Genomic DNA, 27,829 nt, shown 5'->3' on the forward strand with positions numbered 1-27,829 from the left:
GGCTACGTATATTTTTTCCAGACAACTGTACAAGTTTGCCATTATCAATTCTAAATAATAAATATACTTAAACAGAATTGACATTTTATTTAAACTAATAGCAGTATTACATTTTGAGATGAAAACATAAATAAGCCTAATAAATTTCTCAAATATTGAGAGCTCATTACACATCTAACATTAATTAATGTCAAATGTTTAATTCCGTTAACATAGAATATCAAGGTAACCGGTAAAAATTTATAAAAAGTAGTATAAAATCTAACTTGAACACAGAAAAACAGCTAAGTATTTGCTATTTCTATAATTGGCTTATGAATTTTTCCCCAAAAGATTCCGCAGGACTACTGCCTTAAAGCCTCCCCTGAAAAGTTTGTTATCCACTTTGTATTTCTCGCACGCTCTCGCTGAGATTGGTTTCCATTTGTCAGAGGGTTGGAAGGAGGAGTAAAATCTCTACAGAAACAATATTAATGATTAGTACTCAATCATTACCTTTTTAAAGTCATATATATATTATGTTTATTTTCCTTATGACGACTAAATCACAATAATTGAACATGTGCACGAACTGAAATTGGAGCACATGACTCAATGGTTATAGGCGTTAGACTGTAACCCAAAGGTCGCTGGTTCAAACCCCAAAGTGATGTTGAGTATTGTGTACGAAGACAAGACAAATTATCTTTATTTTTCTCAGTCCACCCCAATGAAATTGGATACCGGTTTACGCTGGGAGTTTACCTACGATGGGACGTTTAGCACCACAGAAACCGGGGATAAGCACCGGCCTTATGTGCCTTCATGGCTAGGAGAAGGATTTAATTTTTAACATTAAAATAATAACTATATTCATGTAACTAATTTATTTATTCTTAATTCAGAGGATTCTGATGTTAAATATGTTGCAATTAATAAAAATGTAGTTTATTAATGTTTTGCAAAACAAATCAAATTGAATAAATGGTTGATTTTAAAAGATGCTCTTTGTTTTTCACTCCCAAGGTTGCCTTATAATAAAGCACTTTAAGAACAAATCAATCTGTTTTCATATGACACTGTGAACTTTTTGTCTGCTTCTAGCAATGCCCTATATAAGTGTTCGGCGTGACGAAAGTGTCCTATCAGATGTAATTGTAACATTCCCTTTTAAAATCCTAGATTTAACAATAAGGTTTTATATGTAGTGTCAAAAATGTCCAAATGCATGATTCTAATCTGAACTTCAGTGACTTGCTGTGACCTTATTAATGGCTAACTAGCATAGGGCATAAATCGTGCACGCCAATTTATTGCTACCACTGATATAATGCGCATCAATAGTAACTTTCTGTATTACTACAGTATTTCCCCGAAAATTTCAGCACTACATATGTATATGACAATTTAAATAAATCCCTGATATTTCTCTGGTAAAAGAGGGTTTTGCAAGCGATAAGGGTTTATATACAAATTTTATGATGTGGTAGAACAGATTTATTTCTATTTATTTCATATGTATATAATTATTCGTTTTTGGATTTTTCTATTTTCGTTTAGTGCAATTTATTCTTAAACACTATTCAGTTGAAGTTTAATTTTATTTCGCGCGTATGATTCTTTAATTTCATTGGTTCATATTATTACCCAATAGATGTCTCAATTAGTATCAGTAACCGTTCAAACGAAGTAAAATTGGGCAGTATTTCATTTTCAACGACGTCGGACAATCCAGTGTTTATCAGCTGCATCTTGTGGTATGATAATATCATATTTACTTATGTAATTCCTTACTACCATGATACTAGGGCATATTATTTTAATTGCAAGGTTTATACTTTATCGTATTTTTGCACGTAAACTTGCCATAGTAATTACGTACATACAAGATTGTATTTTGTCTAATGTATTTTTCCTTTGTTTATAGGACAATGCTTTAAAACGTTTGATAAATCCGTTGAACATTTCCTTTCTGCTCGGTTACACATGGCGCTGCGAGAAAACACTATCAAGCACTGACCACCGTAGGAACTTATTTTTCCAAATATGCAGCTAAGTTTCTATTCTGAATAACGTAAAAACAACGTATCAATATAAAAAGTCGGAGTTAATCGTTTTTACCTGGAACCACGTGTTTCCTGGGGATTTTCTCACAGCATGTAAAGCACAGACAGGTATAGGAATAAGAGGAAGAGCTGCGACTAGCCATCCAATGGCTCTGGCATACAACGGGTATGTGTAATCACCGACCATTGGTGGACGATATGTATATATGGTGGATATAAGCAGCAACTGAAAGATAGAGAGAACAATTCTTTCATCGCAGAGCGTTTGAATGATAATTGCGCCATTGCCAAAGTGCCGCTTTTACAACCATCTTAAGTCTAGCTTTTAGAACAATTCTTATATGCAATAATTATAATACGCCATTGCTTATAAATCATGCAACTAATTATTAGTAATTTCAGCTGACATGTGAACTATTTTCCCTTTAAAGGGCATGGTCACGATTTTGGTTCAAAATTATTTTTCCGATTTTAATATTTACAATGCTTCTGAAAGCATTTTTAATAGGCAACCGAAATTTGAGTGTCATTTGTGGAGTTATAAGCAAGTTAAAGAGCTTAAAAATCTTCGCTATGTAAACAAAGCGTTTGTTTACATTTTGAACGCTGAAGTGAAAATTTCAGTTTAAAACCTAAAACGAATGTGTTAAACGTTAGGAACTGTTTATCCATGCTTAAAATAAATAAAAAGATAGACAAATACGCTGGAATTTTTTTTACCGGTATATTGAACCTATGTAAACAAAAACAGGGCACGAGCCTTGTTTACATGACAAAGAATTGTGAGCCCTGTATTTTGCTAATAACTCTTCAAATGACTCTCAAATTTTATTTGATCATTAGAATTGCATTACTAAAGCATTGTAAATAATAAACACATAAAAATAGAATTTGACCAAAATCGTGAACATGCCCCGTTCAAACTAATGCATGCATAACTGCACCTTAGATGGTTGCAAAAATGCCACCTCGGCATAATATTATGCACACAGTTACTTTTTTTGACATATGGTCTTATCAGTGTATATTTTCCCATGTGTTTGCATTTGAAATCTTCTACATTCATTGTTCAGAAAAACTCGACAAAGCTGATTATCCTTTTTCATATTTACTGAATCCTTTTTTTGGGGGGGGGGGGTTTATAAATTTTTTTATCCAAAATTTCATATTTTTGCCTATTTGATTTGTAAACTTCTTATCAATCATACTATCTATCATTATCAGGTAATATTGTGCCGATTTGAGAAATTATTTCAAGGTGAAGCGAGTCACCGTAAAAATTAATGTATATATGAAACTCAACAATCATATATTGTTATTATAAGATTAGCGTGATTCGAATTACAATTTTTCCCTGAAAAGCTCTCACCGTTAAGATCACAGGTGTGACAATACACCACATGATCCTCATATAAACAGGGACACCTCTCCCCAGCATCATCTCTATATCACGTGACAAATTGTCAGCCCCTGTAAGATAAAATATCTTAATCTAAAATCCCATATCCTTGTGTGACATTTGATAAAATTTCTCACATCTATATATCATATATATAAAATGAATGCATGCAATGACTGTGGACTTGATTTATACCATAAATCCATCCGAACACGATGCATTCCAGCAAAGCGAAGACGGGGAGACTGAAGGCAGCGATGTACCAGTCTAAAAGTTGGAATATATAGAGTCCACTCTGGAAAAAGCACAACATGAATGGGTTAAACTCATACATATTACGTATATAGTACAGTAATATTTATTTCATGTTAATTTCTGTTTACATTTTTACAGACTCTTACTTTTGTACACAGTATCAATCCAGTGAGAACAAAAAATGAGCAAGTTAGAAAAGCAAGGAGTGCTTTGCGTCTGCGCATGCTCGGTACAATATCGCTGACTGCCGTCATACATGCTTCCACTGTCGCAAACTAAAAAATAAAAAAAAAAACAAATGGCGACAAAATGACAATATCTCATTCATAAAAGATGATTAAAGTTATTACTTAATAAGGGCAATCATTGTATCACACCTGAGTCGAAAGAAGTGAATATTCAAAAATTAATTCAGGTCTTGCCATAATTTCTTAATATACGATGTATATAGTTCTCTGAATGAATTTAAATAGGCAAAAATATGTAATGATCTATACATGAGCATTTCATTTTATCTGCAAAATCATGGCATTTAATAATTAAAAACGTCCCAGCATACACTCTGATTGTCGTACAATCAGAGCTTCTAGGGCTTCTGCGGCAGGCTCGGAAAAACCCCTCAAGGGTAATAACATTATCGGATGTTTGAATTTTAAACAAAATGTAGTCGCTTCGCATTATAATAAGTTTCGGCCAGACAGCATTGTATGTCGCTTCTGTGGTATATTTTAAGGTACATATCATAGACTATATTTAAACTGATCGTAAAATTTGCTGTATTAAGGTATACGTTTACTCAGAATGAAAAAAAAAAATCTACTGATGATAATGAAAAACCATTTATTGTGTGTAAAGACCTATCATGGTAGTGATATTTTTCATTTTTCAAAAACGTAGGTCAGTGACCTACTTTTTGAGAAAATGGCCATTGAATATTTTTTGAAAATTCAGGAAAGGCTCAAAAAGATTTCACTATGATTGAGATTCTCTTAATTGTGAATATAATAATAATTGCTAAATTCTTTTAAAAATTCAATACAGTTTATGAAAGGCAGTGACACTTAACAGACACAAAGCATCAAGTTTTCATTCACAATTTTAATAAATATTCCAGTCCGAATTTCCTCAATCAGTTTTCTAATTCATACCCTTTTTTGATTCAATGTTCCATAAAACTGAATGATGATAATGCTAAAAAAATTATAGCATTAAACTAGGTATCTTGACTTAACCCAGCAGGCATAAAAATTATATGAGGTCAATGTTCAAAATTTTGAGATATGGTGTCTTTTATCGTTTTTAAACATTTGTCAATATTTTTGCAGTGTGTGCCATTCGAATATATAAACGAAAAAGTGAGATAATACCAACAGTAAATATGCAAAATTTAGTTGACTAACAGATAAAATCTTAACTTTGAATATTACAGTACTATTAAAAATATTTCAGTGAAAAACAAAATCTAAAAATTTAAGTTCGAATTTTCTCTGATTTGCTAAAAGTTCAACTTTGTTTAGGCCCAATTCCATAATATAGTAAAAATATCGAATGGTTTATCAATAATAATTCATTTCATAGATAGTTTTAGTGTTAATAGATCAAATTTTACTCATGACATTGAACTTTATAACAATCCGAATTTGAGACCTCAAACTCAAGTAAACATCGTCCTTAATATCCAGTTTAATAAAAAGGAGAGTTGTCATGGACGCCTACGTAATAAATTCGCAGTGTTTTTCCGAACTCTGCCGGAAAGGCCCTGGAAGTTGCGACTGAATGTCGTAACCTGATTTTCTTTTGCAATGGTAAAGTACACATTACCTGACTATCTAACCCGACCGTAAAAAGCATGACAAAGAAAACCACCGCCCACAGATTGGGGAATGGTAGCTGGGACAGCGCCTCAGGGTACACCAGGTAAGCCAGACCCGGACCTACAGGTAAATCATCAACAGCTACAGATACAAGCGTCAACAGCCAAACCGGTTTAATTCTTTCACTGCTAGCAATCAAATTCTTACAAGCTTTCCAGTATGTCTTGGTATAATGATAAAACAGGTTATATAGTCCACAAATCAGTTGGTTTGATATATGTTAATTACAAAAGTTAAAAGAGAATAGAGCACACTCCTATACAACAGATCATAGATCTATACAATTCGATGAATTACAACAAATAACTGATATTTGGGGTTTACTTTTTAAGCAAGATAAAAAGTTTTAGTGTCTGCAACAAAGGGCAATTCACAGTTTTCTTCAAGAACCCAAGCCCTCAACAGAACTAAGTGGGACGAATGTGAATCCAAGTCCATCTATCTTGTACTTAGTATGGATACATTATAAATGACTAATACGTATATAATGTTCATTCATGATTTAAAGAAATATGTCTATTAACAATAATGTACAGAAATAAGTTCCATGTACATTATGCACTCTTAATGTATTTATCGTTAAGGTTTGAAAAATCGCTTGGGTTCTTAGCCTTCCCAAACTCCTCCAATGAGACATAAGCATTTTGATCTAAAGCCTTCGATATATAGTTGAGTTACCCGCTTGCACCACTTCATCGACTGGTTTTCCCGCTTGGTGAGCCATAAATCCGACGATAGTAAAGATGGCAAACCCCCCAAATATACTGGTGCCCTCGCTAATAAACGTCAAAGTCACGGCGTCCCTGTGGGGTGAATCCTTTAGGTAAATTGACATTGCAAAAGGTTAAAACGTTGAATAAATAACGAGTATCTGTTTGTAGTTACCTGTAACAATTGTTACGGAATTTATTGTAACTAGCCATGGTAATGAGGGGACCCCATCCCGGCCCTAGTGAGTAAAACACCTGCAGTCCAGCTTCTAACCACACCTGTAAAAAGGTACAACACCGTTATTAATTAATAATCTTCTATAAACAAGACTAATAATAAAACGCATATATAATTTCAACCAATAGTTTTGGGGTTTTTTGGTTAATGCAGTATTTGTAATTATTGATATTCTCCATCTCAACTAGCATTTTTGTTTTTATTTAAAGCAGTATTTGTAATTATTGATATTCTCCAAACAAAATATCAGTCTACAGATTGAATTAAGTATAACGTTGTTTTTGTAGTTCATCGCAATAACTAACGTATAGAGTTATTTTTAGACATTTGGAATCGCTCGGTAGTTTTCCACTACCTGAACGTTGGCAAGTTTATTGAAGTCCGGGCGGATGTAGAACAGGATACCATCTACTGCTCCCGGAAGTGTCAGGCCCTTGATGAGGATCACCGCCAGAAGTAGGTAAGGCAGGGTGGCGGTCACATACACAACCTGTCAACACACATGACGGTACACAGCGCATCACAAAGTGAGTGACGTTTATTGCTCGACAGATGTACGATAATGTGTATTTACACAGATTTCAGTAATTTTTGGCGTCGGCAATATTTTGTGAATATCTATTTTATTAGTCACGCCAGAATGTTAATCAAACTTCACCTCTGTCTGAATGTTATTACGTTTGAAAAGACGTGTTATTTCAGTCTCAAATTCGGAAATGCTGCGGAATCCCGTGCCATATCAATATTTTCTACAATTCAATATCACTGAATTTCTAGTAATTTATTATTAAGTACTTATCTCAGAAAAATACCACACAGAATGTAACTCATCAGTAATGATTTAACAGAATTACCTCGATAGAAGCATTATTGCCAGCATACCTTTCCGAGAGATTTAACTCCCTTTATAAGACAGAGAAAGACCACCAGCCAGGCGCCGAGGAAACAGAGGGTGAGCTGCCAGTTCAGACCCCCCACCTCATCCAGACCCCGGGATATGGTCAGCACTCGGTGGCTGCAATAAAGAAACCCAATGATGGGATCACTAAGTGTATAATAGTAAAAATAAAAAAAGATTTTAAATAAGGTTTTTTTTTTCAATTTCATATCCAAAAAATAGAAAAAACAAACAAAACGATGAAAACAATCGAAACAGTTGACATCCAAAGTGATACATGATTTCAATAGAATTTAAGGATTACGATGGGAAAGAATCCCCGACCGAAAGGCGGGTGCTTATATTGCAATTCTTATCCGTATTTTTGGGAGAAAAAAATCTGAAATGTTGATACCTTTACTCGTAAAGGTATATTTTTACATCTTTTTTCAGCAGCAAAGAATCAAGTACATGTATTACTGATATTTTTAGTCGTATCATTGTTTATCCTTATATCTTAAGAATGCTCGTGTGCTAACGCCTGTTCATAACTACATGCTAAGGCCTTGTTAAAGTACTTTGGGGAGCGTTTGATACGTACAACCAGAACTCCTCCTGACTCGTGGTGCTGTTTGATGAAGCCTTAATGACAGATGATACGGTCGCATTATGATCTTGTAAGATCGTAGACGACGCGTTGTACAAGTCGTAACCAGTGTCGTTGTCGATCCGCTGGGTCATGATTGACGATCTGTGGAAACATCTCGGTGTGTTCCAGTCATTGTCGCATCCCGTCCACGGAAGCGGCGAGATGAAAGAGCTGCCAAGGTAGTAAAGTGTCCAGGTGTTGATGATGTTGTAGTACAAGGTAACGACAAAGAGGACATTGAACATACCGACCCCGATACCTACAGAGATATGACACGTGGTGGCTATAGTACCTTCAACCGAGCTTTATCTGTTTACATTCAGCAGAATATAGTTGCCGCTGGATATACAGTCTCATAGAAAATACTGGTACCCACGTATAAAACAAACAATTTTTAACAGAAATACCTATACCACGAAATACTTAAATACAACATGCAATTACCAGTCTTTTAAAAGTGTCAAGCACAAAAACATAAAAGATAACTGTAAACTCGAAGGGTCATTGGCATGAATGAGATATACAATTTTTGTATTGACTCAGTGTACCACAATGATGAAGACTACTTTTGATAATTTATACCTTTAAATATAGGACTAGCCTCCCAGACATGAAAGCAGCCCCTCCCGGTGAACTGTCCCAGCGACACCTCCATAAAGTATAACGGCAGACCGGCAGCCAGCAGGAAGAAGAGGAAGGGGATCAGGAAGGCTCCTACAAATATAAAACAAAAAGGGGATCAGGAAGGCTCCTACAAATATAAAACAAAAAGGGGATCAGGAAGGCTTCTGGGAATCTATTCACAAAAAATTGTACGTTTAATCTTAGACGTAAGTTTGACGTAAGATTTTTTTGTAAGACTTTTGTTATTCACAAAATGTCGTACGTGTGACGTTACGTCAAAAAAAGTCGTAAGTTTACGTCTACTACTTGGTTGACGTAAGTCTATGATTGATATGTTTATAGTTGAGTTATGGCAGTTCTAGGGACTACCTCCATTTTGTCGTTAGCAAAATTAAGAGATGAAACTCCTATTTGATAACGCGCTATGGTTTATCTTGAAACGACAGTGCCATAGCTCCTTTTGTATCTCGTGTTGCAAAACTTATAAAGGGTGGTTGTAGTTTATTTTTCTTAATCATATTTGAAGCACAATTATAATCATTCAAGCATACAATAGATAATCACAATTACAAATCCTACACATAGAGGAAACGAGATATATTACGCGCCATCAATTCCGGTATATCGAATGAGTGTTAGGTAAAACTACGAAAATTATATGATAATATAGGCGTTTTCTTTTATTCCTACAAATGCATTTAATCAGTAAAACGATAGTCATATGCAAACACACTAATTAACTATCAGTATGTAATGTACTCAACGTACTGCATATCATGGACGGATCTAGAAGTGGGGGCCCGGGCTCAGTCTGGTCCCCCTAAAAAACTTCATTATTTAAGGTAGACCCAACCTTTAAGGAATCTGTGTCTAACCAATTTTTTTTAAACTCATTAAAAAGACTAAAATACCTTTGCACAATTCTTTTAAGCTCACAAGGTCCAGCCGCCAAATATTAATACAATGAAGCATGATCTCAAAATTTATTAAATTATGCACAAAAATTCATTGTGTTAGGTCATTATTTAAAAAAATAATCAAATGATAGCCATTTACTTAATTAATTCTTATTAATTTTTTATAGAAAAATTAAAAAATATATATATTTCATTTATTCTCCAGACGACCTTTAAAAAAATTCACAATATCGAAAGGAAAGTTATCATTGGACATGCCAACGTGGGTGATAATACTTAGTTACTATATTATCGCTGAAACGGACACCCCCCCCCCCCCAAAAAAAAAAAAAAACAAAACAAAACAAAAAACACACACACACAAAAAACAACATACAGTGTATTTAGAATTTACATGTAGCGATAAACTGACAATATTTTCTGACAGCATTTTGAAGTATGCCACGTTTTATTACAAATTCTGCTGTAGTTTTTTTTTTTGGAAGTTTAAAACATGAAATAAATTTCATACAGAAAAAAAATTCTCACATGCGTCTGACGTTAAAAATATTTCTTTTTGTAACAAAATTATTTCCAGGAATATAATAACACTACATGTATTAAAAACAGGGAATTATCTTATTATAATAAGAAACATTTCTAATGCACATTCAGGCACATTTTGATTTTCTTTTCTGTCGACAATTGTAAACATTTATGATTACATTAGAATAGGCGTATGGAAAGAAAAGAAGTAACTTCGTTACATATGCCTTAGCTCAAAGGCGTAAAAAAGTTCCGCTAATGTGACGTCAGTTTTCCACAATGCCAACTGCGCATGAGCATTGTCGGTAACTAAGAACTTAGACGCACTTACGACTGTTACAGACGTACGACAACGTTATTATCTTACGACAACTTTTGTGAATAGCACCATAAACGTAAACGTATGTTTGTCGTAAGTTTAAAGTGTAATCGTAGTCGTACGATTTTTTGTGAATAGATCCCCTAAAAATACAAAGTAGGAAGGGGATCAGGAAGGCTCTTACAAATACAAAACAGGAAGGGGATCAGGAAGGCTCTTACAAATACAAAACAGGAAGGGGATCAGGGAGGCTTCTACAAATATTAAACAGGAAGGGGATCAGGAAGGCTTCTACAAATATTAAACAGGAAGGGGATCAGGAAGGCTCTTACAAATACAAAACAGGAAGGGGATCAGGAAGGCTCTTACAAAAACAAAACAGAAAGGGGATCAGGAATGCTCTTACAAATACAAAACAGGAAGGGGATCAGGAAGGCTTCTACAAATACAAATCAGGAAGGGGATCAGGAAGGCCCTTACAAATACAAAACAGGAAGGGGATCAGGAAGGCTCTTACAAATATTAAACAGGAAGGGGATCAGGAAGGCTCTTACAAATATTAAACAGGAAGGGGATCAGGAAGGCTCTTACAAATACAAAACAGGAAGGGGATCAGGAAGGCTTCTACAAATACAAAACAGGAAGGGGATCAGGAAGGCTTCTACAAATATTAAACAGAAAGAGGGGGTTAAAATACGAATGCTTTTAAAGAAAAATAATTATAGTATAGAAAAGGCAATTTTTTAAAAGCAATTCTTTTATATTTGCTTTTTTTATTCGAATTCTTAATCGGAAGTTTGGTGCCACTCTGTGATTCAAATGCATGCTTATTGTTTTTACTTGCCTCGAAAATCGTTAAAATTAGCAAAGAGTGTAATCTTTAAAGTGTATCGAGATTGACATTATTTATAACAATTGATGATATGCATTCAATTTAACATCAACAATTAGCTATATTTTTTTAATAACCCTTAGATTAGAATTGCAGTGTAGTTGCAAGGTTAACCTGAAGGATTGCGTTTTTCGGATTTATCTACTTAAAATTACGATGATTTTATTCGTTCGTTGTATACTGGTATAACATAGAAAAAAAAAAACACTGTGTGTCAATCAATAAAAACGTTGTTTGAATTTCAAACTTTTAAAAGGGATTTACTGCTTTTTTATTGGAGCAATTCGATTTACTCTTTAACCAGTGATCGTCAAGTGTTAAAGCGAGGTGCAACTGTGTCGCAAACTTGCAGCAATAAAAATGATATTGCTGATCAACAATAAATTGTCAATCTAATTTAGATTGTAGAGTTCTTTATAAAAAAAAAATTAATCATTGCAAAAAAGAGTCAACAAGAAAAATAAAGCGTTTAAGATATTAGCTCGGCCTTCTCAGAAGGCTTTATATTTTTAGGTGCATAGTTTTCTCGGCAAAGACAATGCAACAGGGGATTTTATTATAAGTTTTATGTTAGCACTAACTGCATAAGCTATGATCGGCGGTTGTATACTACAAGAATTCTCGGCGAACACTTACCCCCTCCATTTCTCATACACAAGTATGGAAATCGCCAGATGTTACCCAGCCCCACACAGTAGCCGATCATGGACAGCATGTAGTCCAGCTTGGCGCTCCATCGTCCCCTCTCTACTTCCGGTTGGTTGCTTTCAATGTCGTTCGACGATTGGTCGTCCGACAACGGTTCCTCCACGGCGCACTCAGCGTACATCTCCATCTGGATAAACAAATGTTAGACTCAATGTCATTGAGATTATATAGGGGATAGACAGGTTTAGACCAGTTTCAGAAATCATTTTCTCCTTGTGTGCCATAACTTAGTTTCTGAAACAGAATAACTACAAGGGGTAGATAAACTTTGAACATGCTTCTTTTTCAACAGTGTATCTATGAGTACGCATGAATTTGTTGACCTGTTTTTCGAATTAATGTTCTATATTTAGTAAATATTTAGATATTGTTACGTATTCAAGAGCACAAAAAACGTGCTTTCAAAGGAAAATAAGGTCGTAAAAGTCGTGCTTTTGGGGGGAAAATTTGTTCTTATTGGTCTGAATGATGATAAACATACTATTGTCTTTTACTAATTAACAATTTTTAATTCCCAATGAGTCCATAGTCATGGACTCATTGAGAATTAAAAATTGTTATTTAGTAAAAGACACTATTATACCAAGCTGCAAAGATAAGGGACAATAATAAAACAATGTAGTTATGATATCTACATGTAAAAAGGAATAGTCTCAAGTTACAAGGCATCTCACGATATCAAGACATACTTCTTAAGGCCCTACCCCACAAAATGACGATTTAAATGTTTTAATTTATCAAATTATCAAATCAATTATGTATCGAATCTGCTTGGGCCTTTTGTTCATTTATACTGATCTAAATTTTAAAAATCAAACTGTTACCAAAAAATGAATATTTTTCAACTATAATTTGACTTGCTTACTTCTTTCACTCATCATGCTTTATCATAATCAGATAACCCGCGCAAGTGCGGGCATTAACACTTAACAAATGAATGACATACTGCTATAATGTTGAATCATTTCTTTTAAAGTCTGAATTTTCGTGTCTGAATTGTTTCAGTTTTGTTTTCTTAATCTATTCTCTATAGTTGAAATAAATTTAAAAAAAAGCTGCATATATAGCTGGATATTTAGAAAAGGAATGTAAAATTCAAATTGAATTGGATGATATATACACGAACACGGCTTTATTTTTTTTTTTTATTTTTTTTTTTTTTTTGCAGCTTAATGGAAAATGATTACAATGATTTTTTTTTTAAAAACAGTGAGTTAGTATTTAGGACGTCCTTTTAGAATTAGGCGTATGGAAAGAAAAGAAGTAACTTCGTTACATATGCCTTAGCTCAAAGGTGTAAAAAAGTTCCGCTAATGTAATGCTTCCCCGTTTGATAACACAATATGTTCCTTGTTTACAAATTAATGTATAAAGTTAACTACTAATCCGTCGTGGTATTAAATGTATGAAATTTGAAGGGGAAAACGCTAGTGTATGCATATAAGCTTGCATATTTTGCACAAAAGTTGTTATATCCAAAACATATCTCGCCTACACTTTCCACCATTGTATAAATTAGTCAAAGCGCGTTCCTGGGCATCCCGTCTGGAAAATAAATTCTTTCGATCAAAACTAAAAACGCATCAAATTTTCCATTTTATTTATTAACTTTTTTGTATTAACCAAAGATGTCCCATCCAAAATGTGAATATCTCTCTGTGATACATGATGAACCCGTCCTACACTTTTCGCCATGACGTTAATTAGTCAAACCGCGTTCTTGGTTACCCTGTTCTCGAAAGTTCTATACATTCTAACTTAAAATCGCTTAGGCCATACCAAGTTTTTTCTATGCTTAGCGTCCGCTTAGCGTCCGCGGACGGATTGGTTTTGAGATGTAAAAAGAAAAAAAAACCACAATTTTTGTTCATGAAATTAGATCGCATTTTTGAATGTCGGGCTGAGGATCGCATTTTTAAATCCAGATCAGAAATCATATATAACAACATTCATAATGGAAATCATATAGTAGGTATTTGTTATTTTTGTTACAAAGTGAAGAAAATATTTCAAAATATATAACAAATTTTATTTTGTTGAACTTTTAAAGTTGTGTTTTTTTCTTTTCTTTGGTTTTTTTTCCTGATAGAAAGATAGCTTTCTGAGTTTTGGGTGGACGTTAAACAAAGACGTAAGTTCCTAATAAATATATTCACTGTTTACGTAATCATTTAGTATAATTTCATTGCAAGTATATGTTTTGATGCAAACTACCCCTGACTTGGACCCGCCAAAGCGTGTCCACCACCTTACTCACATATTTGCTATTTCGAGCTGGTTTATCGAAAATGAAAGTAGGTTTTTGATTAATTTTACATTAATTACTTATCAGGTAAATTTCAACTATAGCACGTGTTGAAATACCAAAGGTGTAAGCAATTGCGCTGGTGCGGGCATTTTTTAGCTTATTGGCAAAAAGTCTTAATTTAAAAGTATAGATTTTATCTAAGTATATAAAGATACATTGAAAAGGATTGAACAGCTTGCACTATGCCAATATATCTTCTCTCCTGATATATAAAATGTTCTCGCCTAACATTTAAAATTTGAATTAGCAATATATTAACCATTAATATTTACAGTGGGAGCAGATTGCGAAAAGATCTGCAGCAATTTTACATTTTGTTGTTTATCCAGAACTAATGAGTAATCAACAAATGAAAAAAGACAAAGTGATTTCAGGATTAATTTCAATTTTCAAAACAAATCTTCTGATCAATGAGGCGTGCGAACATATTGTACAAAAATGACCAGGATAGTATGATGCCGTTTACACATATTCTAAGGGACATTGATTACTGTTCATCAGATATTGGGAAAACTAATGTTTTGTATACATATCGAATGTCTGGAAATCTGATTTGGTTTTTTAATTTTTTGTATTATTCAAACTTTTAAAAATATACTAGTTCAAGATGATATCATAACATATTTTCAGACAGCAGTATATATACGTCAAATATTCTCTTCAAAAGAGACGTAGAACTAGTTAATTCATTGCTAATACAGAGGTTTTTGCGTGCAGATAATAATACATTGTACATACGTATTCTGATCTTGCAGATGGCATTATTTACCAGCAACAAAATCTACATTGCTGTGTATGTACATGTATTTTGATTTGAACATTTTTTATTGTATATATATAAATAATACTAGTACTTTAATTTCAAAATGAATAAATATTAATTTGACATTAGCTTACACCATTCATTCATTTCATTTATAAATTAAGAATATGATAATTCTTTCATATCCAATTAATTGTAATATCCTCCAGGGTACGCAGAAATTTGCTCAGCATGAATAAATGAATAACCCTGGAATCTTAACAAATCAATAGATCGATCACAATATGTCCCTACATCGTATTGCATGAATGCGGTAATATTTGACCTAAGTTCTAGATGCAATTTTTCTCATAACATCGGCCTTGTATTTGTGATAACGGAGAACTTCCATCAAAGTTTGAAATATACCGTCATCAATGAATGTTTTGTGTTTTTTATCAAGCTGCATTCGTGAGAAACTTATTGCCATCAAATGGTATTGGATATAGATTCAAATTATTTTTTCTTACATTTCGGTCTGTACTCTAAATACATCGAATCAATGAAAAATATAATGAGGTGCAAAAAACAGTGTTTACAAATGTCCAAATTCAAGTTAGGAAGAGCAGAAATATTTAAATAAATCGAGCTAATAATTATAAATAATAATTAATAATTATTAAATTAAATAATAAATAATAATTATTCTAAACTACCATACAGCCTCTCAGGTTTTATTGGATTTTATTTGGAATGATTTCTTCTTCCTTAAATACAGTACATGAATGTATAATACAAGAGAAGTGGACGCGAAGCGTGATTGGCACGTTGGTAGTCGGCTGATTCACGGTCAGTTTACACGGTAAAGCAAACTGTGTGACCTTTGTTACACTCAGTGCTAGCCTATCAGAGCTACAGACACCAGAGGTTATAAATTTTTGTCACGATATAAACAAGCATTCTGAGAGTACTGCATAAGCAATACACGTCCCCTACCGGTTTTTATTATTCTATGAAAGCTTCGAAGCATACATCTATTTCAAAGCTATTATAAACGAGATGTTATGCTTTAATCAGAGATAAAAGAACAGAGGAAATTCAATTTACATAGTTGTTATAGAAATTAAATACAAAGTGGGTAAAATAAGAACCATTTTAACAGGAGCTTGGACTTTGGGTAATTGTGTCAAACAGCAATGTGACGTACGCCTGTTTATTGCATTGTAGGCCACTCAGTCATTGCTCTTTGAAATCGACAAGATTTGTCTGGCTTTTGAGCTAATGCTACGCAATCGCTGTATATTTCGCTTGAAACCGGCGTCATTTGAAATTGTTTCGACGCAAGAAATAGATAATAACATCCTACTGAAAGTCCAAGGCCTTGATAAAACGCTTCTAATACTCTTTATTCTTGGCGCCTGTAAAGTGCGAAACGAAATCGAAACGAAACGAAACCAACCGAAACGAAACCAAAAATCGAAACGAAACGAAATGGAATTTAAACAAAACTAATATCAATTTTGACTACATAAAAGTGAAAATAAATTTATTGAAATAAATTTTTGAACCATAAAATATAACTACCTGCATGTTTCAGATTGCCGCTGTAAATTTTTAAGCCGATTATCCGAAATTTGCAAAAATTATATAATTATGTAAATAAGTGATGTTCATTCCTTTACTTTTTAATGTTTCTAATTTGTTTCATTAAATGATATAAATGATATTCAGACGTTTAGAGAGAGAGAGAGAGAGAGAGAGAGAGAGAGAGAGAGAGAGAGATGCCTTCAAACTTATCAGCGACATCACATAGCAAAGTATATACGCAAGTGTGGGAGAGAGAAAGAAAGAAAGAGAGATAGAGATATGATGATGGTGGTGATACTGAAGGGGACATTCTAACAACGATTTTCTTTCTATCGATTTGAAATATTGTTAAAATGAAACGATCGAATACAATGTGATTTAGAGTATACTGGTTGGCTACCAGTTTTTAACATATAATAAGAATTGTTTTAATATGTATAGCATGAATTTAGACGTCGAAATTTGACAAAATTAACTTGCAATATAAAGAATTAAAGATGATTACACTGTAAACGTATTAAAAACTTTTTAATCCTTTGGCTCTGTATTCTATTTTGCGTCTTTTGCGGAAAACGGCGTGCGCAAAATCAAGTACATTGCCAAATGTAAAATATATAAGTAGATAAAAACGTAAATTCAGATATGCGCTAAATCAAATCCATGCTAACTTGAAAAATTATATTCCGCCAAATATTGTACACCCTAAATATAGTGCGTTTACAGATTTACGGAGACATTCCAACTAAACGATTTTTTTATATTGATATGAAATATTGTAAAAATGAATCAAATACAATGTGCGTGCGTGTGAAAGAGAGAGAAAGAGGGGATTATGTATGATTTAAGGTAATATACCGGTAAAAAAAAACTTTTTATATTGCACGTTAATTTTGTGAATTTGTGAAAACAATGCACTGTTATGTAGAATATCTTCTGTACCCCCGAATCAACAGACCAACCCGATAACGAACCCGATTGTAATAATACAAAAAAACCTGTCGACTAAATTTACAAAACAATGCTTGACACTATTTTACAGAACTTATTTGTTTGTCAGAAACAACAAAAGGATTCAAGTTATGTACAATATTATTACTACATACTTTCCTCGTTTATTTAATTCACACCCAACCCGATAACGAACCCGAACATTAAAAAAATGGAATATAGAAAATTAATTGTCTCGAAAACATGTCAACCAGACGCTACAAAAGTGTAAACTCGATCTGTTGTTTGACATTTTAAAGCTGTTCAGCAATTTTTCTATTATTCCTCAAACGCATAAAGAAAAAAAAGTGTGGAAAACTGAATTGGGACAAACGGACGGACGGACAGACGGACTGACGGATGGACGCAGAGGAAAGCTATAGTCCCCTCCGGTGAAACCGGTAGAGGACTAATAAATACCCTATACATAATAAAACATTAGGAATTACTCAAAGTATGAGGCAATTATGTCAACTCCGTCAATACATCAGCCTTTTGTCGCATATCTAGGGCAGTAGATGCAAAGTCAAGGGTGCTGAGATGATGATTGTGTCATGTTGTAAATTTTGAATTTACCGGGTGGCAGTAAATACAAAATTTACAACATGACAACTTTGTCATGTTGTAAATTTTGTATTAACTACCACACGGTAAATTCAAAATTTACAACATGACAATTGACCGATCGGGAGACAAATAATTTTACCGATGAATTAACACATTTCATCTGATGTGACAGTTTTAAATAAATCCAAGATGGCGGCGATGGGTACCTTGTGTATTATTAGGTATAGGGTATTTATTTTAAAAATTATAACGCCAGATGCTTTTAAGCAGAGCCTGGGATTCAAACGTCTATTTAATATCATTAAATATTATACAGAATGCGACTATTTCAAAACGTGTACATATATGTTATCTAGTCGTCAAAATGTACCTAAAATTAACATCATCCTTCTCTTATGGTACTATGATGTCGACAAAAACTGTATTTCCTTAAGGGGTGGTTCTTTTTTTTAATAACAACGGAGGGAATACAAATTCGTTTTACCTTGTGGTTATGAGAGGAACATATCACAGAAGTTGTACATGTCAAGTTGTAAAACATCAGATATGTATTGAGTAAATGGTCCCCCGGAAGGGATTATGTTGACTTTCTGCTTTATTTATTTCCTGAAGTGTGAAAATTTACATGCATATTGATATTGTTGACTCTTATTCTTTTGTGAGTAAAGTTTTGATTTTTTCATGCCTTTTATAATTGTAAAAAAAATGCTGTCGTGCCTCTTCCTCTAGCCTGTTTCTCTCCATTACTTTTCCAGCGCACTTCAAGATATCCATTTCTCCTTACATTATATGATCTTTGTACTCCGTTAAAACCAGTTAATGATTTGTCACATTTGTCTTAACATTTTCTTCTCTGCAGATCATCATAATGACAAAATCTGGGTCTTGCTTTCAACATAGCAATTATGGCTGAAAACACAACGTTTTGACATAGAATCTTTAATACACAAAAAACCAACAAGAATGGTGCAGAGGCAGACTTTCAAGACACATCGGTGTGAGGAATGGCATTAACCGATTTCTGGAGCCGCCCCTGTTAGCCCTAAGTTTGTAAATAGTTATCAATGTATGTGCGGCGACCTAATTATTAAAATACGACTCAATTTTTCATTAATTACAACACATTATTCACCTTTTTCAAATGTTTGCAAATTACAGTGCGGAAAGTGGTGTCCATTATATGTCATGCTATCACAGATGGAATGGATCAATATTTCTACTTGTTTGTTACAATACATACGGAACAACTACATGTATTTCCTTCCTTTGAAGTGAGGATTTTTTAGTGAACAAAGGGGTTGTACATTTTCTTGTTGTAAATGTTTTCATTTGTGAGAGCATTTTACATTATTTCAGAAGTTATTAATGACTGTCACTCTTGAAACCTTTTTTCACATGACTGTACAGATACATATAAGAATAAACTTCAAATTAAAAAACCTTTTCACATTGCACAAAAAAAAAAACAAAGTACAGCTGCCACTTAATATCGTGCAAGTTGACTTTAACTAATACACAGACAGATAGAGCCATGGATATTTAGACGGACACCCAAACAGACAGACAAACAACAAATATCGGGTAGTTCTTGTCTTTCTGATAGGAAATGCTCTGAATTCCCAGCCTATTCTGTTTCGAATTCAATTCCACTTTTTAAATAGTCCCCTTAAACAAATAGGTTGAAAACTCAAAACTGTTGTAAATATAATCAGGCTGCTACTCCAGAGGAGGAGACTTACAGAAGGTGAAGGACCCTTGGAAAATTTCGATGTGCGTACAATCTATGATTATTAGACTTTTACAAGCTTTTTTTACAGGCACAGGGCGCAACAGAACGATTATACGTCAGATAGTGAAATGTGTGTGTGTGGAGAGAGAGAGAGAGAGAGAGAGAGAGAGAGAGAGAGAGAGAGAGAGAGAGAGAGAGAGAGAGAGCTGAAGAGCAGTTTTTTACATTCTTGTTAAAATAATACATGAATAAATTAAAATATAATAAAGGGCTGGGATTTTTTTAATTATACAAAGTCATTTATTTAGATTTAAAAAAATATCCAGTTATATCTTTTGTAACTTATAAGCGCGGAGTAAGCATGTACATAACTTGTTACTTAGTATTCAATTGCTCTAAATGATTGATAATCGAAAATGCTGTTAATACATTGCTTCGACAATACGGTCTTTTGGTCATTGGGCAATAACCCATAATACATAATATGTACTTGGATACAAATTATTACTCTTTCTGTGATCTGTTAAAATAAATGTTTTTTGTTATTATTTTTTGGGGATGATTTACTATCTGTTTTAAAAGTAAAAAAACCAAAATCGGTGGATATTAGTTAAAACATAATACACACAAAAAATACATCTCAAGAAGGGAAGACGGGGGACAAAATAAATTCACTACCGTAACCATCTTACCCCCTTTTGGCCGGTAGTCATTTCACAAATCCCGGCTGTTCGGTCCGCTAAAATCGGAATGAAACACTTAGCTAGGTTTCTGTTGACCTACATCCGATTTTACCTCCGCTCCACGTGGGAGATAGAGACACACAGCGAGAGGCGGAGATACAGAGAACATCCCCGACACGTCAAGCGGATGTATTTATAGAGGTCGTAAAGGGGTCTTTCAAAACTTGTTTTTTCCGCTTTTAAGGAGGTTGGCACCTGAAATACTAGTAATGTCAATCATCCAAAAACATCTTGAATATAAAGATGGGGACCTAAAATATTCATTTATTTTATTTGTTACCCATGTCACATGCCATTTTTTGGAAATATGGGGTCCAAAACAGGAATGATTATTTTCCTGAAATAACTGCATGGAAATTGAAATAATCAAACAAATATTTATAGCTTGGACTATTCTTTAGTTAAGATTTCAATAAAGTATGAAGTTGAACACATGTAGGGACTATAAAGTAATATTCAAGTCAAAGTTTTAAAAACCTTGCTTTACTGATGACTTTAAATGTCTGTACATAATGAATACAACAGCAAGTGTAAAGACTGTTACACAATTTTGGACTCATCAAATTATAACGGATTTAAAAATTATAGTGATGCCATCGTTCAAAAACTTTGCATACAAATAGATATACATTTAACGTCTTATATAAAAGTAAAAAAGGTAGGGGTCACATCTCAAAAAATGGAGAGATGACATGAAATAAACTAATTTTAGGCAAAAATTGGAGTTAACTTTTTCTTGACTTCTGTGAAATACAAGCTAAATATGCCAAAATATATCGATAGAAAAACAAATAATTGTTCAAAAATGATTTTCAGAACAACATGAGTATATCGTAATACACAAACTATCTGGAAGTTTAGTTGGCGCTGAAAATTAGGAGGCTAAAATAACAGTACTGTAAAACTTCTGAGGAATGAAAATTGTTCATTTTCTTCTTGAAAACCTTCCGCCACAAAATATAATCCCTGACTAAACTCTGTAAAAATATAATTTTCTTTTAACAATTTTATTCAATATGGTTTATTTGGCATTGTTAAATATAGATATACAAATAAAATCAATATAATGCGAAAATTTTAGATAAGAGGTGAAATAAAATAGTTTCCGAAAAAGAGAGGAGCGGACCTCTTTAATGTTTGGAATGCTTCAGTAATAGTTAACCAAAATTTAAGTTGGTGAGTTATAAGTGAGATACGATGAGATACAATTCTTTGTTTTGTAACAAAGTTTTTCTTTACACTTTTAAAGTTGAATGACAATTTCAGGTTTATACCTATGTGATAGGATTATATTTAGCATGGTCATATGTCAAGCACATGTTCGTCTATAGCTTAATCAAAACGTAACAATGAATATGATTGATTGTATTTGTGTAAGTATCATTCGGAAAGTGTCTGTGTAATTCATAATGATGTGGGGAAAAGCTAGTTCGAGTTATAAATACATATATTCGTTCTGATTGGTTAAGAGAAACACACCCCCAGAGCGCAGTGTATATAAAGTCAGCATTTGCCTTATTCCGGCAGTTGGCGTCAACTCACTTCCCCGGGTAGATGGGTGGGTACCAGTCTCCGTTTCTCGTCTCGTTTATTGCCTCGCTTAGTGTTTTGTTTATTGTCCCGTAAATTTCCATTGTGCAGCATGCTAGGCGTTTAGTCCGTGCTAAGTGGGTTGGAATTAGGTTTGGGTTACTTGGATTTTCAATTAACTTTAAGGCAGATATACATTTACGTTGTAACTTGGTAAGGATGGTGATAACTGGAAGTTTGTATAACTGTATATTTGTGTATATAACATTTGCCCATTAATAAATCTATGGATCCATAACATGTGTTTTTATTTACATGTATCCGAAACTTGAATTGAGTTGGTGTGATTTTGAATTACTCGTAAATATTTGACAGAGTGATTGAGCGTTGATATAGATTTCTAGAACATTTTCATTATTACGGAGTCTTGGATTTAGACTAAGATAACAGACGGATTTGAGACTGACTTAACTTAAGCGACTAGAGACTTACGAATATCATGGAACTCTTGGTATAAATAAAAGCTATAACCACTATACGATTACATTGGTGCCGTGACGTTAGAATAACCACTATACGATTACATTGGTGCCGTGACGTTAGAATAACCACTATACGATTACACCTAAAATGAAGGAATGATAACTTATATTCAAAATGAATTAGCAGATAGAGAAACAAGTATTCCTTTTAAAGGACCGATATCGGCATGTAATTAATAAATAATTGGACAGCTCTCTAAATGTAATGCGAAAGCATTACGATACATGTAATAAACACGTTTTAATGATTTCCGAAATAGCAAGGCGCAAATAAACTCTACTCCTAGTAGGCGAAATATACTTCCGGTTAATATTCTGAGGCGTGTAAAGAAAAACAGGCTTTTTTTAAAACATCATGTAAGTGTGTATATGATTTAAATTACTATCAAGGCAAACACGTTAAAATACTGTTATTTTTAGTAATTAACATGTAAATAAGATTTACATTTAGCTGCCACTGCATAATAAATAAAATAGTGCAAGGTGCAATGCGTGCGCATATAGTTAAATTTGCCGGATGCCTCATAATCAGCTTTGAAGAAGAGCTTTTACCGGTATATTGGTATACTGAGCCAATGTAAACAATAATATGGCACGAGCCTTGTTTGCAAAACAAAGAATTTTTAAAGAAAATTTCAGGGGAGTGGTGCTATCGTGATTTTATGATATTATGATAAAACGAAGCTTTATTTGTAGGTGTTCCTTATAAGAATTAATATAAAAGGAAAAGTAAAAAGTGTACGGCTTTGAAATTTTTACACACAAAATAATGCTATCCTCAGAGTTATTTTTCATAATTTTGAATGAATTTATTGTACCAATCTACACTTGTAATACTAGCAATGTATAGCAAATTATGGTGCATATTCATTCATATTATGAGATGCCCCCCACTAAAAACCAGACGGTATAATTTACTTTTTTAACATATATGGTAGAAAATGATATTACTAATCACAATTACAATTTGAGGAAAAATACTACTGTAGTATTCTTTTAATCTGATTCAAGTGCGGAAAATGTCAATTTTTTGTATATTCCTATAGAAACTATACCTTTATATTGAAATGGCCCCCAAAAGGAACTAGATGGTAGATTTTCCTGAAACTTCAAAAATGTATTAGAGTTTGAGTATATTACATGTGTTTAAAAAAATAAAGAGTTTTGCTGTTGAAGTTTTTGCGCAAAAAAAACAACAGAAGTAACAAACTACATGTAAACAGTATTCATAATTTGAATATAGAAACACTTTGTGTTTTTGACTCTCAGTTAACTCGATACACTAGGGCATGCTCTTAGTATGAACAGTTTCTAAGGCGAGGCAAGCTACTGACAAACAAGTTGATAAAACAGGACTATCAACAGTCTCGTTTGAAGTCATCTTTTCGTAAGCTGTATGGTCGATACAGCGACCTTGTCAGCAAATACAATCTTCCTCTGGGTCGAATGCTGACTGACGTTTTTCATGCTAATTGTTAGACCATAACTAATCACCTAATTGTGTACAAACTTTTCCGGGTTTTTTTCCCGATTACGACAAAGAGCACACGGCGGGTGTGACCGGTCAGCAAAGGATGCTCACTCCTCCATGGCACCTGATCCTACATCTATCTATTTGAAGGTCCGTATTGTTCTGCTTTGAATTTGTATTTCGATTTATGTATTTTTTAGATGGTTGACGGTTTGTTATTGTCATATTGTCTTTCTTTTATCTTTTTTGCAGAATACTTCTAATGAAGTCAAATAAAATTGATCTATATTGGTTACCAACAAGTATCTGGTAATTTTTAAAATTTAATTTTTTTTCGCGCACTTGCCTGTGTATGACAATGTGATAAAAGAGCGTTTATTTATCGCATTTTCGTGAAGAATTTTTTCTGTAATATTCCCAAAACATACTGTATCCTTTGCTATCGTTTTCTGAGGTGTTGTTTGTTTTTTTCTGAACTGAACTGTTTGATGAAAATTTGATTTTTGTTTTTCAGTTAAAATGTCCCCAAAAGGTCACAAAATAATACCAATGTAATATCACCATTCGCCATAATATAGAGTCCGTAATAATCACACTCAATAATCCCATTGATAAGATTAAGAACTTCTTATTTCCTTGAAGGATGACCAACAGTTAACGATAATCTGGTGGTCAAGCGGTTATTATGAAATATCCTTAAAAACTGAAGCGTCATTACACAAGAATAACAACTCATGTTCATCCAAGAGGAGAAACGGAAATCAATTGGACGATCGTCTTTAGGAAAATTATTGTATCCAGTGCACGTCTTGTTCATGAACTTGAATTACTAAAGAGTACACATATAAATAAAGGAAACTTTTTAATGAATTCAAATTTGAAATTTCACGGATTTTATTTCGCACCGTAAACTACAATATTTAGTTTGATACAGGCACGTAGCATCGTTTTTGAAGGTGGGGGGGCCAGACTCATCCAAAAAATCTTGACAAGCAAATATGAAAAAAAAAAAAAAAAAAAAAAAAAAATGTTATGTTTCCAAAATCTTCAAAATCCTAATCCGTGGGGGGGGGGGGGGGGGGGGGGGGGGGGGGGGGAGCTGGCTTACTATATAACTTCAATTTCACTTCTCATTTCCTTATTTTCATATCAATTTTTTACATACTCCCAAAAAAGTGGGGGGGCCAACTCTATGATATTTCCATTTTTTTTATGTAAATTTTAAAAAAATTGTTGCTGCGAGAAAAAGTGGGTGGGCCAGGCCCCTCCTGGCCCCCCCTGATGCTACGTGCCTGTGATATGTTTGAAGCTTTGCTTTGGTCACCTGTTTGCAAATTCACAACAGCCAGCAAGTCTAGTATGACATTCACAATTGTATTACGTATTTCATTGCATACTATAATTAAGGTTTAGGTCTATGCGTGTAGGAAAGTTTTTATCCTAGCACTACGATTTCAAAATAATAATATATGCCCCATTATTTACTGTAACGTTTTAAATTTTAAATGTCTGCACTTGGTACTTGTAATGTACGTTCCATATTTCCTTTGATGCAAAATAGATATATGAATAATAGTATCCTAATATATAACAGAATTTACAATTTTGTCCTACATGTACGTGTATTAGAAGCACAGGCAACATCTTTGTCGTCTACATGTTCATACATATTCAATGCAGACTAAATAATACCTTCAGAGTTAATTTGATGAAAATGAACTCTTTTATGTAGTCACTTAATTTGCTTTCTCTTTGTTTTGATGTAAACACTATTTTAACAAAAATCAGCATCCCCGCTTACAGGAAATAATTCACAGAAAACAATTGACCTGTGAATGTGCAGATCCAGAATTTTTTTTTCGGGGGAGGAGGGGTCTGAGGATTATTTGAGTTTGCCGGCGATGGAGTGGGGGACCAAAGGCATATTTTCGATAATTTTACTTCGTCACAGTTTCATTATTAATAGCTTCATGTGATGCCGAACAGAGGGGTTTCAATAAAACAGATGCATACTTTCAAAATACGTTTCAAAATGAAATGCACCAGCGATGACGGTATGATACGATCTTTATCATATCATGGATCATGTATGTGCCATCACGTTCAGTTATTTCCTTGACTACCAGACTTTTGCCTGGCATGGTACGGTCACATGTCGCTCAGATTTTGCTGGATCTTTGACGGACTCTTTGTCAGTGAAAAAGTCTTTCTCCACCTACAAACTGTCTCATACCGAATGACTGTGGTTGTTTTTTTTTTTCTTAACCCATTTCTTAACCCGTTTCCCAACCATTTTTACAGAGGTCAACGACTGGCTCTACGTTTGAAACTATGTAGGTCTAATGTCTTATGTTTATATCGTTTGAAAGATATTGGATGTTGCTAATCAAAATTAGAACACAACACACTTTTTCATCCAATCAGCAGTCGCTAAATATTCTACTTAGTGATGTTCGTGATTCAAAGCGACGTCACATTTCGTTTGACAGCTAAGGCAGCCGTAAACAAAAGAGAGATAATATCTGATTGGCGTAGAACTTTTGATCAGCCAATGAAAAGTGGGTTATGTTCTAAGTAAGTTAGATCACATTAAGTAAAGTTTACGCTATTATGAAGGGTCTCGGTCGCTTCGCTCCCTCTGCTCCCTTCATAATCGCGTAAACTTTACTTAATATCTCTAACTATAAGAGTTTTGACGCTGTGCTACAATACACATTGCATACTGTATCAAATAGCCCTTATAGCATCTTCACATTAAAAAATACTTTTTATGTTGTAAACTATACATAGCCGAGAGGTTAAATTTAATGTTGCTTTATAGTAATTTGTTGGGATGATTCTTTAAATATCTGAAGTGGTCGCAATTGACACTTGAACTCCTTTGTAATATTAAATGGGAGTTCAAAACGACAAAGGTTTTACTTGGTCAGAGTAACAAAGTATGTAGCCTTCTTTTCATTTTACACTGCTCTAGTTAGTTCTTTGATAAACTGTTCAGGTCTTTTGCAACCTTTGTAAACACTCAAAACATTTGGTACATGTGCTTGTACTTTTAGGATGTTATTTACTCAGGGTTTGAGTTGTCAAATAGGATTATTATAAATGTCAATGTCAGGAGTAAATTTTTCTAAACACAATACGTATTTATAATAATATCAAAATAATATTTGACCTAACATTCGATATCCGTTATGATATTATGAGATTGGGCTCAGACAAAAAAATATACTTGTAGAAAAACAGAGGAAAATCGGACCATTGTTCTGAATCTGTTTTCCACGAAATCATTTTGAGCAGCTCTAAAATAATAAAAGTAATGATTTTATCTGTCAATCAATACAGTTTTTGAAAATTGCATATTTTTTGTTTGTTTTATCTCATTTATACATTATGGTTATTAGAAGGCACGCAATGCAAAGATTTTAAAATGCTCAAAAATATGATTAATAGTATAGACACCAAATCTCAAACGTTTGATCATTAAAATTTTATGTATTTAATGCAAAAAGAATAAGGTCAATGAAAATAGTTAATGAAGATAAATGATTTAGTTCTACAATCATTATCAATTACATTTTTGTTAAATGGAAT

At 33.5% G+C, this 27,829-nt stretch overlaps 1 protein-coding gene across 1 annotated transcript; it reads right to left on the bottom strand.

Moving 5' to 3' along the window:
• Positions 1-72: 72 nt before the first annotated feature.
• On the bottom strand, positions 73-20,802 carry LOC128164174 (sodium- and chloride-dependent glycine transporter 2-like). Its single transcript, XM_052827931.1, has 14 exons — positions 20,645-20,802; positions 11,961-12,159; positions 8,630-8,761; positions 8,000-8,306; positions 7,404-7,536; positions 6,877-7,011; positions 6,459-6,562; positions 6,252-6,376; positions 5,521-5,633; positions 3,846-3,974; positions 3,640-3,739; positions 3,415-3,515; positions 2,101-2,271; positions 73-456 (listed from the first exon to the last, which is right to left on the bottom strand). The coding sequence occupies exons 1-14, from the start codon at positions 20,663-20,665 to the stop codon at positions 313-315; spliced, it is 1,914 nt and encodes a 637-aa protein (XP_052683891.1). The 5' UTR covers positions 20,666-20,802; the 3' UTR covers positions 73-312.
• Positions 20,803-27,829: the final 7,027 nt, after the last annotated feature.

The sequence above is a fragment of the Crassostrea angulata genome, chromosome 1 (assembly GCF_025612915.1).
Source record: "Crassostrea angulata isolate pt1a10 chromosome 1, ASM2561291v2, whole genome shotgun sequence".
Taxonomy (NCBI): domain Eukaryota; kingdom Metazoa; phylum Mollusca; class Bivalvia; order Ostreida; family Ostreidae; genus Magallana; species Magallana angulata.

What these genes read in the sequence shown, in the direction of transcription:
- LOC128164174 (XM_052827931.1), bottom strand. Translation starts at nt 20,665, where the DNA reads ATGACTACCGGCCAAAAGGGG. An exon ending in GAGTTAAATCTCTCGGAAAG is followed by an intron (nt 7,012 to 7,403) that starts GTATGCTGGCAA and finishes GTGTGTTGACAG; the next exon opens with GTTGTGTATGTGACCGCCAC. An exon ending in CGTGTTCGGATGGATTTATG is followed by an intron (nt 3,516 to 3,639) that starts GTATAAATCAAG and finishes TTTATCTTACAG; the next exon opens with GGGCTGACAATTTGTCACGT.